The 15322-nt window shown below is 38.1% G+C and overlaps 2 protein-coding genes across 4 annotated transcripts in view; one reads left to right on the top strand and one right to left on the bottom strand.

The window, feature by feature from the left end:
* The first annotated feature begins 4857 nt into the window (after positions 1–4857).
* LOC124164262 lies at positions 4858–9982 on the top strand. The gene is made up of 8 exons (XM_046541503.1): positions 4858–5121; positions 5244–5435; positions 5523–5606; positions 5697–5750; positions 5829–6127; positions 6303–6465; positions 6634–6778; positions 7103–9982. Exons 1-8 carry the CDS (start codon positions 4866–4868, stop codon positions 7140–7142), a joined length of 1233 nt encoding a protein of 410 aa, XP_046397459.1. The 5' UTR covers positions 4858–4865; the 3' UTR covers positions 7143–9982.
* Positions 9983–12985: 3003 nt separating this feature from the next.
* LOC124164162 (sodium-coupled monocarboxylate transporter 2-like) overlaps positions 12986–15322 on the bottom strand; it is a 42448-nt gene continuing 40111 nt past the window's right edge. For 2 of the 3 annotated variants that reach the window (XM_046541360.1, XM_046541361.1), the window contains exon 14: positions 12986–13574. In XM_046541360.1, the coding sequence (XP_046397316.1) occupies positions 13256–13574 (319 nt within the window). In that variant the 3' untranslated portion in view covers positions 12986–13255. The remainder of the gene's footprint in view (positions 13575–15322) is intronic. The other variant, XM_046541362.1, reaches the window with a different exon arrangement.

The following is a 15322-nucleotide window of genomic DNA, read 5'->3' as shown; positions in this document are numbered from 1 at the left end:
AAATGTGTATGTTGCCATGAGGTCGTGACGTCATGAAAATGGCTGAAGGACGCCATGAAATTGCCAGCCTTAGTTGGTCTCAGCCATAGAGATGATAATTTAGCTTCCATTCTACTGTCCATTAAATGTTTTTATCTCTTAATTAATCATTGATCAACCGTTTATTTGGAGACTATTTGTACTACCGTGATTCGACGCTATTCAAATGTTCGCTGAGAGCATAACTTTTCTTAACTTTTTGGTCGTCAATAGTCGAAAGTATTGGTTTTTCTATGTCCCGAATTGGATTCTCTTTCATTTGCATTAGCAATTTTGCTAGTCGAAATTTGTAAGTTGCCATGAGGTCGTGACGTCATGAAAATGGCCGATAGACGCCATGAAAATGCCAGCTTTAGTTGCTCTTAGCCATAGCGACAATAATTCATCTTCCATTCTGTTGTCCATCAAATATTTATTGGCTCTTAATTGATCGTTGATCATCCGTGTATTTTGAAGACTAAAAATACTACCGTGCTTCGACGCTATTAGAATGTTCGCTGAAAGCATTACCTACTTTTCTTAAATTTTTAGTCGTCAATTGGTGATTTAATTGGTTTCTTTATGTCCTAATTTAGATTTACTTTTATTTTCATATTTAATTTTGTGTGTAGAAATGTGTAGGTCTTGACTAAATGAGGTCTTGACGTCATGAAAATGTCCGAAGGACGCCGTAAGATTGCAAGCCTACGTTGTTGTTAGCCATGATAAATATAATTCATAATATATTCCGTTATCCATTGAATATTTATTGGCTCTTAACTATTATTTGATCGTTGCTCATCCGTGTGATTTAACGACTTTCTACTGCCGTAATTCGACGGTGTTCATAAGTTCACTGGGTGATCTATTTCTTTTAAATTTTTGGTCGTCAATTGCCAATTTTGTTCTCCCATGTACGCACTTCTTAATGTCCGTGTTAAATTTTGGAGGTTTACTTTCGTGAGTGGTTATGTATAGTATATGCTCTCAATGCTTCGACATCGTGGTATGAGTGCTAGGAATGGTTCAGAAATTGAAGGCTTTCCGCGTTGATCTTTTTTATTTCATTTGATGTGATATTGTATTTATTTTTATTTTCGTGAATGCCACGGTTGTTTATCCCACGGCCTTCTCCCTACTTCCACCTTACACAGTAACAATAAAAAAATGAAAACGTAATGGTAACATTAATGATACAAATGATTTAATTAATTGGATATAATATTATTGAATTGATGGAAGCATGACAATGTGTGGGTAAACAGAGGAAACGTTTTTATACTAAGGTATTGGATTGTTTTATACCATACAATTGCATTATTTACTAATTTTTTACATTTGAGGAAGAAGAATTTAAAAAATTAAAATTCTCACAATATTCAGTACAATCATCAAGTAATTAATCCAGTTTTTGCTGTAGTTGGTTGGATGGTTAGTTATGGACATAGAAGGAGGTTCAAGTAACCTGTTGACCCATTAAATGGAATCTACGGAATATAGTATAATTTAGAAAGAACATGCTATGGTGTCTTCGGTTCAAGAGGGTTTGCATGAAAGATTATACCCAGGGTCAGTGTGTGCTTTTTTTTTAAATTTTAATTAAGCATTTCAGATACTTGGTTTCGATCTTTTCAAGAAAATTAATATGTGTTAATGTGTTAAGAAAATTAATATGAGTTAAAAATCACAGAGGTCAGATTCAATGATGTGTATCTCTCTCAGAAGGGACAGCATCTGCATAATTGCATAAGTTGATTGGTGAAAGACAGGAAATTTTAAATTTGTGCATACTCATGAGGTTTATGTCCTCGCTGAGGTAAATAATCATAGGTTACTAAAATTGTCATTTGGTGGAGGGAAAAAGTGGACAGTGGAGTTGGAGAATCAATGTTGTTCAAGACTAATGGCCCAGTATGTAACATACACTTGTAATCGTCTTTTCACATGGTTTCTTAGAAATAGTGTTCTTGAGAAATTGAGTGCTGTATGGCATATGAAGACTTTCTCTCTTGTGAAGTCTGAATAGTGGTGCTACTGAATACCTTGGCAAGATTAAGTCCAATCATAAAAGGAAATGTTTTCTCTTCACTGTTAGGGATGCTAGGTGTGCCTTGTTTATGGGAAGCTGTCCTTAATAGTTATTAATGGGTGATTTGGAGTGCTTTTTCTTCCTTGAGAAGGAAAATTTATTTCTGGAATACCTAATTTCTATAACTGCAACTATGAGCGAGAGAAGACTGTCTAACTAGCGATTTATTACTATTTTCAAACGATTAGTTTGCAAGCGGACTTGTTAAAATTGCCTCCCATGAAGATTTAGTTTGCATCATTCAATTTTCAGGTGCCCTTTGCAATCACTTTCCACTATGCCTAAACGAAGGAAGACTTACACATCCTGCTCCCAGCGTCATAGGCGTAGAATGATTTCGGGCTTGGCCCAAGAGTTGCTGACTGATGGGGATGTGATTGAAGATGGGCAGGCAGAGGAGCAGCCACAGCCGGTGCAGGATGACATACATTCATCCACTGACGATGGAGAAAACACAAATCTCCATGAAAATCTGGAAGCAGCTCATTATGGGTTGGAAGATGAAGTTACTGATGAGCTCTCCAGTTCTGCATGTGAGAGTGATTCCAGTGAGGAGGAAGAGGGCACAAATCATGGGGATGACATTATTATCCACGAGATAATGAAATGGGCAGCATCTGGTATACCGCATACCAAAATTAATCATCTCTTGCAAATTTTAGGAAAGCATAAGTGCTTCAAAGGGTGGCCATCTGATGCCAGGACTCTCCTTAATACCCCAAGGAAAACTCATACCCATCAAGTAGCTGGTGGAGAATACCATCATTGGGGTGTGGAAAATAAGGTGGTGCAACATTTGGAGGCTTATAAAGAGTTGAGGAAGGTGGAAACTCTGAAGTTGCACTGCTCTTTTGATGGTCTTCCCTTGACAAAGAGTACCAACAGTCAGGTATGGCCAATTCTTTTGGCTTTTGAAGATTTTCCTTCAATTAGGCCATTTGCTATTGGCATGTATCATGGGTACATGAAACCATCCTCAGCGGAAGAATACCTGCGGCTTTTTGTCGAAGAGATGATCCTCTTGAAAGAATCTGGTGTCACATATGGTGGCAAGAATTTTCTGATAGAAGTATCAGCCTACATTCTCGACACCCCTGCATATTCTTTGGCAACTGGCACGGTGAGCCACACAGGCTACTATAGCTGCAGGAAGTGTGTGACCAGGGGAGAGTATGAAGACACTAATATTGCCTTCAATGACTTTAATGCAGATCTTAGGACTGACTCAAGTTTTCGTGAGCAAACACAAGAGGAGCACCACAAGACGCGATCTCCATTGGTTGATATTCCGGGCACAGTGATGGTGGAAAATTTCCCCTATGATTATATGCATCTGGTATGTCTTGGAGTAATGAGGAAAATTCTCCTTTATTTCTCCACTGGGCCTTATCTTGTGAGGTTATCCAGCAGTTCTATTCAGAGGCTTTCAGGGAGGTTGGAATCCATTGCCAGTCACATTCCATCAGACTTCCCTAGAAAGCCCAGGACACTGAAAGAAATAAAAAGGTGGAAAGCCACGGAACTGAGACAGTTCCTCTTATATACAGGGCCATATGTCATGAATAAAATTGTTTCTCCCGACGTTTTTCTACATTTTCTATGTCTTTGCTATTGCATGAGGTGCTTCATTCCAAATAATTATTGCCAGCAGAGGAGGAAGGCACAAAGCCTTCTCAAATATTTTGTGGAAAATTTCTCCTCACTTTATGGTCGCCGCAGTGTTTCTCATAATGTTCATGCACTGACTCATGTCCACCTAGATGTGTTGAAGTATGGTAACCTGGAAAAGGTCAGTGCCTTCAGATTTGAGAATAAGCTGCAAGATATTAAGAAAATGGTGCGCAAATTTGAAAAGCCACTGCAGCAAATTGTGAGGCGTGAGTCTGAAATGAGTGCTGTACATCATCAACCATCCAGTGGAAATGTGAATTCTCTTGCTGCCAAGAATGTTGCATTGCCGCAAGGCCTGATCTTTCCAGTGTATACTAAAATGGCCATTAAGAATGTTGTCATTACCCCAACGCAACCCAACAATTGCGTCATGTTATTTGATGGTTCAATCGTTATGATATCCATTATTGCATCAAAAGATGATGGTATCTATATTCATGGGAGGAAGTTCAAAAGAATTTCAAATTTCTTTGAATCACCGGGGGAATCCAGGTCTGTTGGAATTTTTCTGGCAGCAGAACTATCTTCTAATCAGACATGGCCATCCAAAGATATCCGGGCTAAATGCATGATAATTCCCTATGGGAATGAAAGGGTGCAGCAATTTTATATTGCAGAATTGTTGCACTGTCAAACTTGAAATTTTGACATTGAACTTTTTAAGTGTTAAGTGAAAGGGATCAAAACTCATGTTTGCTGTGGCATGGTTTAAATTTGTGTTGTGTCACCATTGGCGGACTTGTGGTGCTGGGTGCAGTCTGTGTACATTTTGGGTGTGGACAATAAAGGGCTGAAAAGTTGTGATCGTAAAAATGAAGGGAGCAGATTGGCGGGGAAATGAAGCATTACATTTTTTGCGAGGTTGAATACTTGCTATGTAATTAGTGGGCAAGTGTGTGTTTCCACTTTTAAACTTGAGTAAAAATGACTTATGGAGTGGAGAAAGTATTTCAGGATTTAAAAAAAATTCTTAGAATTTTTTTCATATATGCTGTTGTATTTTCAGTAAGTCTTGATCACTTAGTCATAATATAAACATTACAATGCTCTTCATTTTCTGAATTATAATTTCTCTTTGCCTTCTAGGATGGTGTGGAAGATAGTAGAGTTTGGTGGACTAGTTAGAGGAGGTGGTGCAGTGAGCTGTGCCGACTCTAAGAGTGCTATGAAGTCCAGTAGTCTTGTGCCTGAGAGCTGGCTATTTACTAAGGGAGGCAACTCCCTTTGTTATTGGCCTCCTAGGTCATGTTCTTCTCCGGTGACCACCCTGGTCCGAAGAAAGGTCCGCCCACAAATTGACTGGGAGGTGTGGAGTGTCTCCTATGTCTCCACAGAGACCATAAGTAAGTTGTATACTCACAATCAACAGGATATAACTTTTGTTGTTTCTATTTGTAACGTTGGCTCAGCACTGGTCTTCTGCAAATGCATTCTTTCCTCTCAATTAATTTCCATATTTTTTCAGGTAGCTATGATGTTGCAAGGGACATAGTAAATGGGTTGTCAGAGGCAACTGACATAGATGAGTATATTTCCAAGAGGAAATCCAAGGAGTATGGTCGCGGAAAAAGATCCCCAAAGAAGAAGGCTGTGACATGGGAAGGAGAGGAGACCTGTTCCATCCTTCCTAGTCTTCCCAGGGATTCATCAGAAGAGGGTAAAGATTCAAAGGTTGACCTGATGTGGATTTGAGGTGACCAAACCTATGGACTTAACTAATTTAGTTGTTTATCTTTCGGTGTAGATTCTTCACCAAGTAAGTCTCCTGCTCTTCAATGGAGGAAACTTGGAAGTCCCCAGAGAAAAAGATCCTATAGTGTCCAGGAAGGTTAGCATTATCATTCCCTGTATGTTAATTGCAAGTACGATGTATAATTATTGGTTTGTAATAATGTAGTTTGTATATAAATTTTCTCAGGGTCCAGGTTCGCTTCTGTGGTACCACCAGTTCCACGTACCAGGGAAATTGGGTGTAAGTGATGACATAATGGCAATATGCAAGTGGTAGTATAATGGACAGTTTTGATTCAGAATAATATTTCTGTTTCAGGCCAGACCAACTTACGATTCAGCGACACGGCTTCAAATGAGAGAATGGATCTAATGATGCGAAGCATCAATAATTTGGAGCAGACGGTGGCAAAGCTAGTGTCAAAGGTCATTAGTGTTGACTTGGGCCAGAAGGAGATGATGGACAAATTGACCACCGGCTTTGACCAGCTACAGCTGGTTAAGGAACGAGTAGAGCCTGCCTGCCTTGACCTGCCGTTCCAATTACCGGTTAGAAGCTTCCATGAATTTGCAGAGGTCATGGCTTATGCAAAGAAGCCAGAAGTCTTGGAGCAGTTGGTAAGTACCTGTTCATCGTAAATCTTTAGATGCAATGAAATTTATATTATTGCATATGTATTTAAGATCCAGCAGGATTCTAGTACTCACATATGTTCAACTGTTTCTAAGGTGTACTTATTTTGGAGAATTGGAGGTAGGAGACTCATTACTTGTCACTAATTCACATTCACAGATGAATTCTATGAGTAGAGTTGGAGGAAAGACTGAGACTAGCCTAATAAATGGCATTCTATGCAGAATTATGACTAATGGGTTCGCAAAAACGTGCTCATGGAGGGGCCAGAGGAGTTCGAAGCACAATCTGGAGTCCTCTCCTTTGTTAACCATCGTTCACGGTGAGAAGGTTTTTCCCAGATGAGTATCACATATTTCAGTTCATGTAATTTTAAGTTTTGGTTACATTTTAATATTGTACAGTAGGATTGAAATGGGTGCAATTATATAATTTTGAGTTTTTAATCATTAAAGCTGTTCTAATGTTTTCTTTTCCTTTATAAATCTAGGAATTGCCATAAGGAACAAGGGCTTTGCCCATGTGACGGAGGAGGATGTTAAAATAAAAATTAAGGACTGGGTAAAGCAAGCTGGTCGAAGGAAGGAGTCTGGATTGGGGGTTTACCAGAATTTGTTGGATGATGTGGAATACAGGTACCAAAGACTTTTTCAAAATTTTTATTTTGTAAAGGGATATGTATTGGAACTTATTTTCACATGCTGCTTAAATGTGCAAATGGGAAATTGGTAATTACTTGAGATCACACACAGGTTTAATGAATTATAATTTCTGATAAGTTAGTCCTGACATCATTTTTTGAACGCTCACTGTAAGCGTACTGTCCAATGGGTCATTGCGGTATGTGGGAATGGTTGATCATAAGTCATAACTATTGCTTCTGCATAAAAAGTATTAGTACATAGAAATAATTCACAGCCTACTACCTATTCATTAATGATGACTTTAATTGTTTTCAGAGATGACTTCGATATAGAAGACAACGAGTACAGAGACTAAAATGAGATAATTTGGATTGTAATTCTCACTTGTTATGATTTGTTTCTGTTGAAAAGGCACGTATTGCAATTGGAATTTTCCATCAATGATTGTGGAATTTCTTTGGCATAATCCTTTGAATTTAACTTTGTCACCAAATTCCATCAATCAAATTGCTGTATGTGATGTTGGGGGGGTCAAGGGCGTGGTTTATTTCTGTTGGCGGTGCATCTTTTGTGATTGTAAGTGCCATTGGAAACCAATTTGAGAGTGATTGCTTCGTTCCACAATGAAATGTCAATAATAATTCACAAATTGTCAAGAGAGCTCTTACTATGCGATGCTAATTTTGTATGGTATGGGGATGCTAATTGACATTGCATATTCTGTTTTTTCCATCAATGATTTGTGGAATTTCCCTGGCATAATACTTATTTGAGGTTGATTGTAACATTCCACTATGATGTTTCAAAGTTTAAAAGTAATTAACTTATTATTTAATTCACCAAGTGTACTGACAGCTCTTACTATGGGCATTCCAATTTTGTAAAGCTATTGACATTACTTATTGTTTTTTTTCCCTCGATGTTTTGGTGAATTTCCTTGGCATAATACTTGTTTGATGTCGATTTGTATCCTTCCACAATGAAGTTTTAAAGTTTGAAATTAATTGACTAATAATTTAATTCACCAGTTGTCATGACAGCTCTTACTATGGAGATCGTAATTTTGTACAGCTATTGCCATTACTTATTCTGTTTTTTCCATCAATGATTTGTGGAATTTCCCTGGCATAATACTTATTTGAGGTTGATTGTAACATTCCACTATGATGTTTCAAAGTTTAAAAGTAATTAACTTATTATTTAATTCACCAAGTGTACTGACAGCTCTTACTATGGGCATTCCAATTTTGTAAAGCTATTGACATTACTTATTGTTTTTTTTCCCTCGATGTTTTGGTGAATTTCCTTGGCATAATACTTGTTTGATGTCGATTTGTATCCTTCCACAATGAAGTTTTAAAGTTTGAAATTAATTGACTAATAATTTAATTCACCAGTTGTCACGACAGCTCTTACTATGGAGATCGTAATTTTGTACAGCTATTGCCATTACTTATTCTGTTTTTTCCATCAATGATTTGTGGAATTTCCCTGGCATAATACTTATTTGAGGTTGATTGTAACATTCCACTATGATGTTTCAAAGTTTAAAAGTAATTAACTTATTATTTAATTCACCAAGTGTACTGACAGCTCTTACTATGGGCATTCCAATTTTGTAAAGCTATTGACATTACTTATTGTTTTTTTTCCCTCGATGTTTTGGTGAATTTCCTTGGCATAATACTTGTTTGATGTCGATTTGTATCCTTCCACAATGAAGTTTTAAAGTTTGAAATTAATTGACTAATAATTTAATTCACCAGTTGTCATGACAGCTCTTACTATGGAGATCGTAATTTTGTACAGCTATTGCCATTACTTATTCTGTTTTTTCCATCAATGATTTGTGGAATTTCCCTGGCATAATACTTATTTGAGGTTGATTGTAACATTCCACTATGATGTTTCAAAGTTTAAAAGTAATTAACTTATTATTTAATTCACCAAGTGTACTGACAGCTCTTACTATGGGCATTCCAATTTTGTAAAGCTATTGACATTACTTATTGTTTTTTTTCCCTCGATGTTTTGGTGAATTTCCTTGGCATAATACTTGTTTGATGTCGATTTGTATCCTTCCACAATGAAGTTTTAAAGTTTGAAATTAATTGACTAATAATTTAATTCACCAGTTGTCATGACAGCTCTTACTATGGAGATCCTAATTTTGTACAGCCATTGCCATTACTTACTCTGTTTTTTCCATCAATGATTTGTGGAATTTCCCTGGCATAAAACTTATTTGAGGTCGATTTTAATGTTCCACAATGAAGTTTCAAGTTTGAAATTAACTAATAAATTAATTCACCGTGTCATGACAGCTCTTACTATTGGAATCCTAATTTTGTACAGCTGTTGTCATTACATATTCTGTTTTTCCCTTAATGATTTGTGGAATTTCCTTGGTATAATACTTATTTGATGTGGATTTGTATCCTTCCACAATGAAGTTTTAAAGTTTGAAATTAATTGACTAATAATTTAATTCACCAGTTGTCATGACAGCTCTTACTATGGAGATTGTAATTTTGTACAGCTATTGCCATTACTTATTCTGTTTTTTTTCCCTCAATGTTTTGTTGAATTTCCTTGGCATATTCCTTTTAATTGAAATTTGTCACCAAATCAATCATATTGCTTTGTGTGATGTCATGGGTGTGGTGTATTTATGTTGATGGTGCATTGTATGTGATTGCAAGTGGGAATGAGTACCAATTTGAGGGCGATTGTTTCGTTCCACAGTGAAATGTCAACAATAATTCACCAATTTTCATGACAGCTCTTACTATGGGGATGCTTGTTTTTTACAGCAATTGACATTACCTATTCTGTTTTTTTCTCTCGATGTTTTGTGGAATTTCCTTGGCATAATCCTTTTAATTTAATTTTGTCACCAAATTCCATCATATTTCTGTATGTGGTGTTATGGAGTCATGGGCATGGTTCATTTCTTGTAATTATGCACTTCTTGTGTGTATGTTTGAGCAAGTTGTTTATTCCTCGATGGAGCTTCTAAGTATGCCACATATACTGCCTATTATATTCACCAATTTTATGTCTTCTTTTCTTATTGTTTGGTGATGCTATTGTAATCTCCTACATGCTGTGTTGTTGATTATGTATTGTGAAAGCTGTGTTTTGTACCCATCAGTTTGCACAATTTTGTGGTAAATAAATGTTTTTTAAATTTGATTTGTCCTTAAATTTTTTGTCGGTATTTGAAAGATATTCCCATGTTCCTCTTTGAAATTAATGATTAGGAAAAGTTGGTCTGGTCTATTTGATGCACTTTCCAATCTATTCTTAAAGGTTGTTTTTGATGGTATGAGGTTTATGGAATGCATTCATTCCTTACCAGAATGTGTTGGGTGCAAGGAGTAGTAGGACCATTCTTTATTGGTTGCTACCCTGGGTGTCAAGGCAGCCTCTGGCAGTTTTCATTTAATAGAAAGGTTAGGGTCTATGGAGTGGACTTCATGATTGATGACTCTTTGCGGACCCCTGAAGGAGCAGGTTAGTCTGCAGTTTCTGCTTGTGAGCTCAATTTGCTTTTGCATTATTCAGCTGGGTGACAATTAATGGAGCGTTTCCATGGGTCCACCTCGTCATTTTGTTCACAGGTATGTGGAAGGTACTAATGTCAACGAAGTAAAGTAGTGGTGAAGCATTTTAAAAGCAATGTTTAATATAATCCACAAGTAGAAAGTAATCACTTCATATGCCTGTAACGTCGAGGCATTGAAAATAACGATATATCGCATTGATAGTAGTGATCGATATATCACCAAATGCGACCTATCGGTAGTTCGATAGATTCGACCAATCGATTTGGCTGCAGCGATAGTACTGCCAACTAGCGGCCATGTTTGAAAGTAACTCAATGTTGCGACGGTGGCGTCGCCCTCGGGAATCGTGGTACTACGTGGGACCTAAGGAATAATATACGGATAATACTCGTGTATACACCAGAAATAGCGGACATAGTACCGGAAATACACCGCAATTACACCAGTCCTACACGAGTAGAAACGGGATATACACGAGTTTTTACCCGTGTTTTATCACGATTTTACACGGGTTTCGCACTGCTTGTGCTGTATGGGTACTTTGTAGCCGAAATACGTATACGTGTGTTTTCCTTGTGCCCTTGCCGAAACCCCCCCGGCGACGCTCTTTTGGAGCAAAACCTTTTTTCTCCCGGAACATTGAAGCCATCCACAGGTGAGTGAATGTCTGAGTGATTGCTTATTGAGTGCAAGTGTTTTTATGGATCACTGGCTGTCTTTAACAGGCCCATCCTGTGAAGATTCCCGGTTTTCTGTGGAGCAAGAATCCTTAGCGGAGGTCCCTACAGCCCCCACAAAGGATCTTGTTGTGTATGTTTGTGTGAGTGATTGTGTGAGTGCGTGTGTTTTTGGGCTTTCCGGTTGAGAGGCTGGTGTTTGGTCCCCGCGGGGAATTTCTCCCCCTTCCCGCACACCAACGCAGTAAATTTTTTCGACTTGCAAGGTGGACGAGCAGGGAGAATTATACGACCAATTGAGAAATTCCTTTTCTTTTCTTTAACATGAATTGAAGTACGTACCTGGGAATTACGATAACCTTGAATCTCTTGAGGGGAACAAATATATAAGGAATATTTGCGGCATAGCCCTGAAGAAATTAAAACTCGTCAAGTGTATTGAGGGAAGATTTTCGGATGAGAAAGTAAAAGAAAGGTGCTATTTTACACTCATCTTCGAATACTTACACTTCGAATATGCAGCAAGCATATATCGGATCCGGAGCAGAAAGACTTAATTCGTGAACTAAATAAAATACAAAGAAACGGTTCCTCAAAAATTGCTATGGGCATACAGACAGCGTTACCCTGATGTTAAGAGAATTAGGCTGGGAGCTGCTGGAGACTCTGAGGCTGCGCGCTAGGCTTAGAAGCGATCGCTTGAACAATTGAGAATAGATATCTTTAAGAGCGACACAGAGAGCATAATATTAGAGCCCCCCTATATTTCCTAGTCCAACAAAAGTGATAAATTAAGAGAGATATTTATTTTAATTTAACCGAACGGATATGTATGGGATTTCATTTTTCCCCTGAACCATAAAGGACTTTAATAAATGCCAGTTGTAATTTCCTTAAAGCACTTCCTTTTTATGTGTAAACGGCTGGTGTCCCAACACCCACTGCTACACGCCTTTGAGGTGGCTTGTGGGGTCTTATGTAGATGTAGATGTTGTCTTCGGTTCCGTCGGGAAAATTTTGAAAAATGACATGCCAGGAAATACATTTTACATTATTTTGGCTCTAAAAATTTAAATTAGAGATTCAGTTATTGAATGTCAAAACCAGACAATAGTTTCAAATAATATTTTTAGTTCTCTGAGGATTAGAGTGGGGATCTATCCCCTCATCCCCCCCATAGTTACGCCACTGATGTGCACCTTTGGGGCCACTTGCTTAGGCTTCAAACGATTTAGTTTTATCCCACACAAGGGCATTTAATTTTTGAATGAGTTGATTCCAGTTTAAAATTGAATTCATGTTAGCTTTAAAACTATTTATTGCCTCTTTTGTCAGCCAATCTCATTATGAGATTTATCTTAATTTTAGGGTGATGAGTTCTTGGAAAGATTAGGGGCCGTATTCTTAGTCGACCCTGTAGGGCCAACCGACCCTGGATACATCATCAGCCCCTACATAAACTGTTCTCGCCCTACATACGCCACATCAAGCCCTAAATATGGCCGTTTTTGGAACTAATCGGGCCCTACTTGATGTAGGGTAGTTGAACCAGTCCTACGCCCTACAAAAACAATATGCTCAGTCATAAATTTTCGGTCGTCTTTTCTTAGTTTCGTAGTTAGTTCTATTACACCACCAGAGTGTAAAATTAGCACTGCGCCATCATCTACGTCATCTCAGAGAACTTGACGACGGAATTACCCCCCACCACTTATGTAGGGTCGACTGAGAAACACATGTAGGGGCCTTTTGTTATGTAGGGACGGATATGTAGGGTCCACTAAGAATACGGCCCTAGGTTCCTTTAGCAAGGTGATTCTGGGTCATAATGCAACTCCTTATCATACACCATTTTGTGTCCGGAAGATAGGTACCATATACTCATAGAGACCGCATGAGATTATATCCATATTTTTTGTTTTACTGTAGGTTGAAAATGAAAACGAAACTCAAATCATATATTCTTTTTATTGACCTTCATACATGATTCAGTGTTATGTTTGATTGGGATCATGGGTTTTGGGTTTAATCAAAAGAGACTTGAACATTTCTTGTTTTTGTTAATCAGAATTTCCTTGTCTCAGTTCTTTCCTAATTTGAGCTCAATTCCTTTGATGCAAAGAGATATTTTTCAGGAGCTGCAACAGTGAAAACTTGACTCCTGTCGCAGACCTGTTTGAGTACCACTTCTCTCCAAGTAATGGAAAAGAAACTGAGGCACATCAAGTCGCTGGCTTCTGGCTTGGGGTATTAGTGCTGCTTAGTCCATTCAGCTTGATGGTATGCTCACTGCCCTCCCCCTTGCAATAGCTTGAGAACAGTGGCCGCACTGGAGGTGTGAGGTGATTGATGTGGATATCCTTGAGATTGTTTGCACCAGCAATGGCTGTTGCTATCATTCCTGCCACCACAGAGGTTGTGAGTCCTATCAATGCATACCATGTGTATGAAATGCGGAATATCCATGGTACATCATATGCCTCCGTCTCCTCCAAATATGCTCCAACGGCACTTGCTTCCAAGGCTTCCAATATGTTGTACCTAATTGAGAAGCAGATCATGTAAATAGAAAAGTAATTAACACTTCCAAGTGTGATTGAGAATATTTCGATGATATATAAATATGCATGTTTTGGTACTTTTAATTTTCTTTCAATCAATGAAGACTTCAATTCCAAAAGAATACATTTAAAGCATGGGCATACCCAGCACACCCTCCCCCCTCTAGAAGTTAAATTTATTTCAATACGAAATTTTTGAACAAATTTTCTTTAAATCCAAGAAAAGTGATATTAGTATAAAACATGTAATCAAAATAAAAATATTATTCCGAGCAATTAATTTTGAAATCCAATAAAGCGCTGTTAAAATTTCCTTGAAAATTTGGTATCATAAACTTTTCTGCATTACAACTTGAATTTTGGATGGTTTCCTATTATTTTTCATTGCCTTAATCAAAATATTATTACTCCTGGAGCACGTAGTTCACACTTTTAGTTTTTTAAATGGCGATATCTATTTTTTGCGATTAATTGAAAAAGTGAAAAATCTCAAGCATGCGAAAACACAACGGCTAAATATGAATGCTGGGAAAAGCCCTCGTGATGACATTCTGGTTCCGGCTGCTGCTGTGAGAGGCCACCTTGGTGCGAGGCTATGAGTGCCACTAAAATACAGGCTGCTAGCTGGTAGCAGAGTACCCTGCTAGCAGGTAGCGCTTGGCTTAAGAAGGATTATTAATACCCTATCAAATGAAGGAAACTTTACAACCATCGGCAATTTTAATAAGAGATTATTAAGAGATGTTTCCCTGAGCTCTGTGCCTCATGCATGCATTGGTAATCTCAGACGATGTAAAACTCCTGACTACTCGTATAGCATTTAGGTCCCTGTGATGCCACGTGGAGTAGCATCGCATGGTCGCCAATCCTGCCTTTTTCATATGAGGTTAAAATTGACCATTAAGATTCGTCTGAACTGGGATTTCTACAACCAAATAATTTGTATATTATGAATACACTAATGGTGGGTAATGAATCGCAATCAATGCTTTTTGTTTTCTTTGTTGAAGGAGACTACCCAATTACCACGGCTTGCCCCCCTTACAGACTCTAGATTAAGGCCGCATCAAAGGGTAGGCACAAGGGGCCAAGGCCCTGGGTCACCCATCAAACCAGAGCCAACCACCAAGCATGAGCCTTCCGCCAATATAGAGGTAATTCTCACAAAATTAGAAAAACAGAAAAAAAACCATCATGTACAAGGGGATTCAAAGTGAAGCTGGGTTGTTTTTCCGTTAAAATCTAGTTGTTAACATTGACGTTAATAAATGGTTAACGCTGCTGATAAAAAACACTTTATCTGCTGGTGTTGTTAATGTAGCTCTGAATGCAACCATAGTGATATGACAAGTGCTGTCGTTGGAAACAACACATTGCAACTCCTTGAAACAGTGGGCCTCCCAACAAAATGGTCCCTGCACTAGATAAATTGAAATTTTTGGAGGTTGCCACTTTGTACCAATGTATTTATGTAGTTATACTTTATTGTATATTAACCTCTTTAAACAAATTGAAATGCAAACTTAGGGCCTACTTTACACGTTTTTGGAATGTTATAATCCAGTGGCAGATCCAGAGAGGGGCTAAGGGGGACTATAGCCAATAGGGTATCCAATTTACACTTGATAGAATGGTAATTTTGTTCCTACCTCTCTACTGCTGCGAGGTTACCCCTCTGGTTAGCCCTCTCCCTTGTCACTAGCTTGGACCTGCCACTGGGTATGATTG

Source organism: Ischnura elegans, chromosome 8, assembly GCF_921293095.1.
Source record: "Ischnura elegans chromosome 8, ioIscEleg1.1, whole genome shotgun sequence".
Classification (NCBI taxonomy): domain Eukaryota; kingdom Metazoa; phylum Arthropoda; class Insecta; order Odonata; family Coenagrionidae; genus Ischnura; species Ischnura elegans.
The sequence above is the reverse complement of the archived record's forward strand: the minus strand, read 5'-3'. Positions and strand labels throughout refer to the sequence as shown.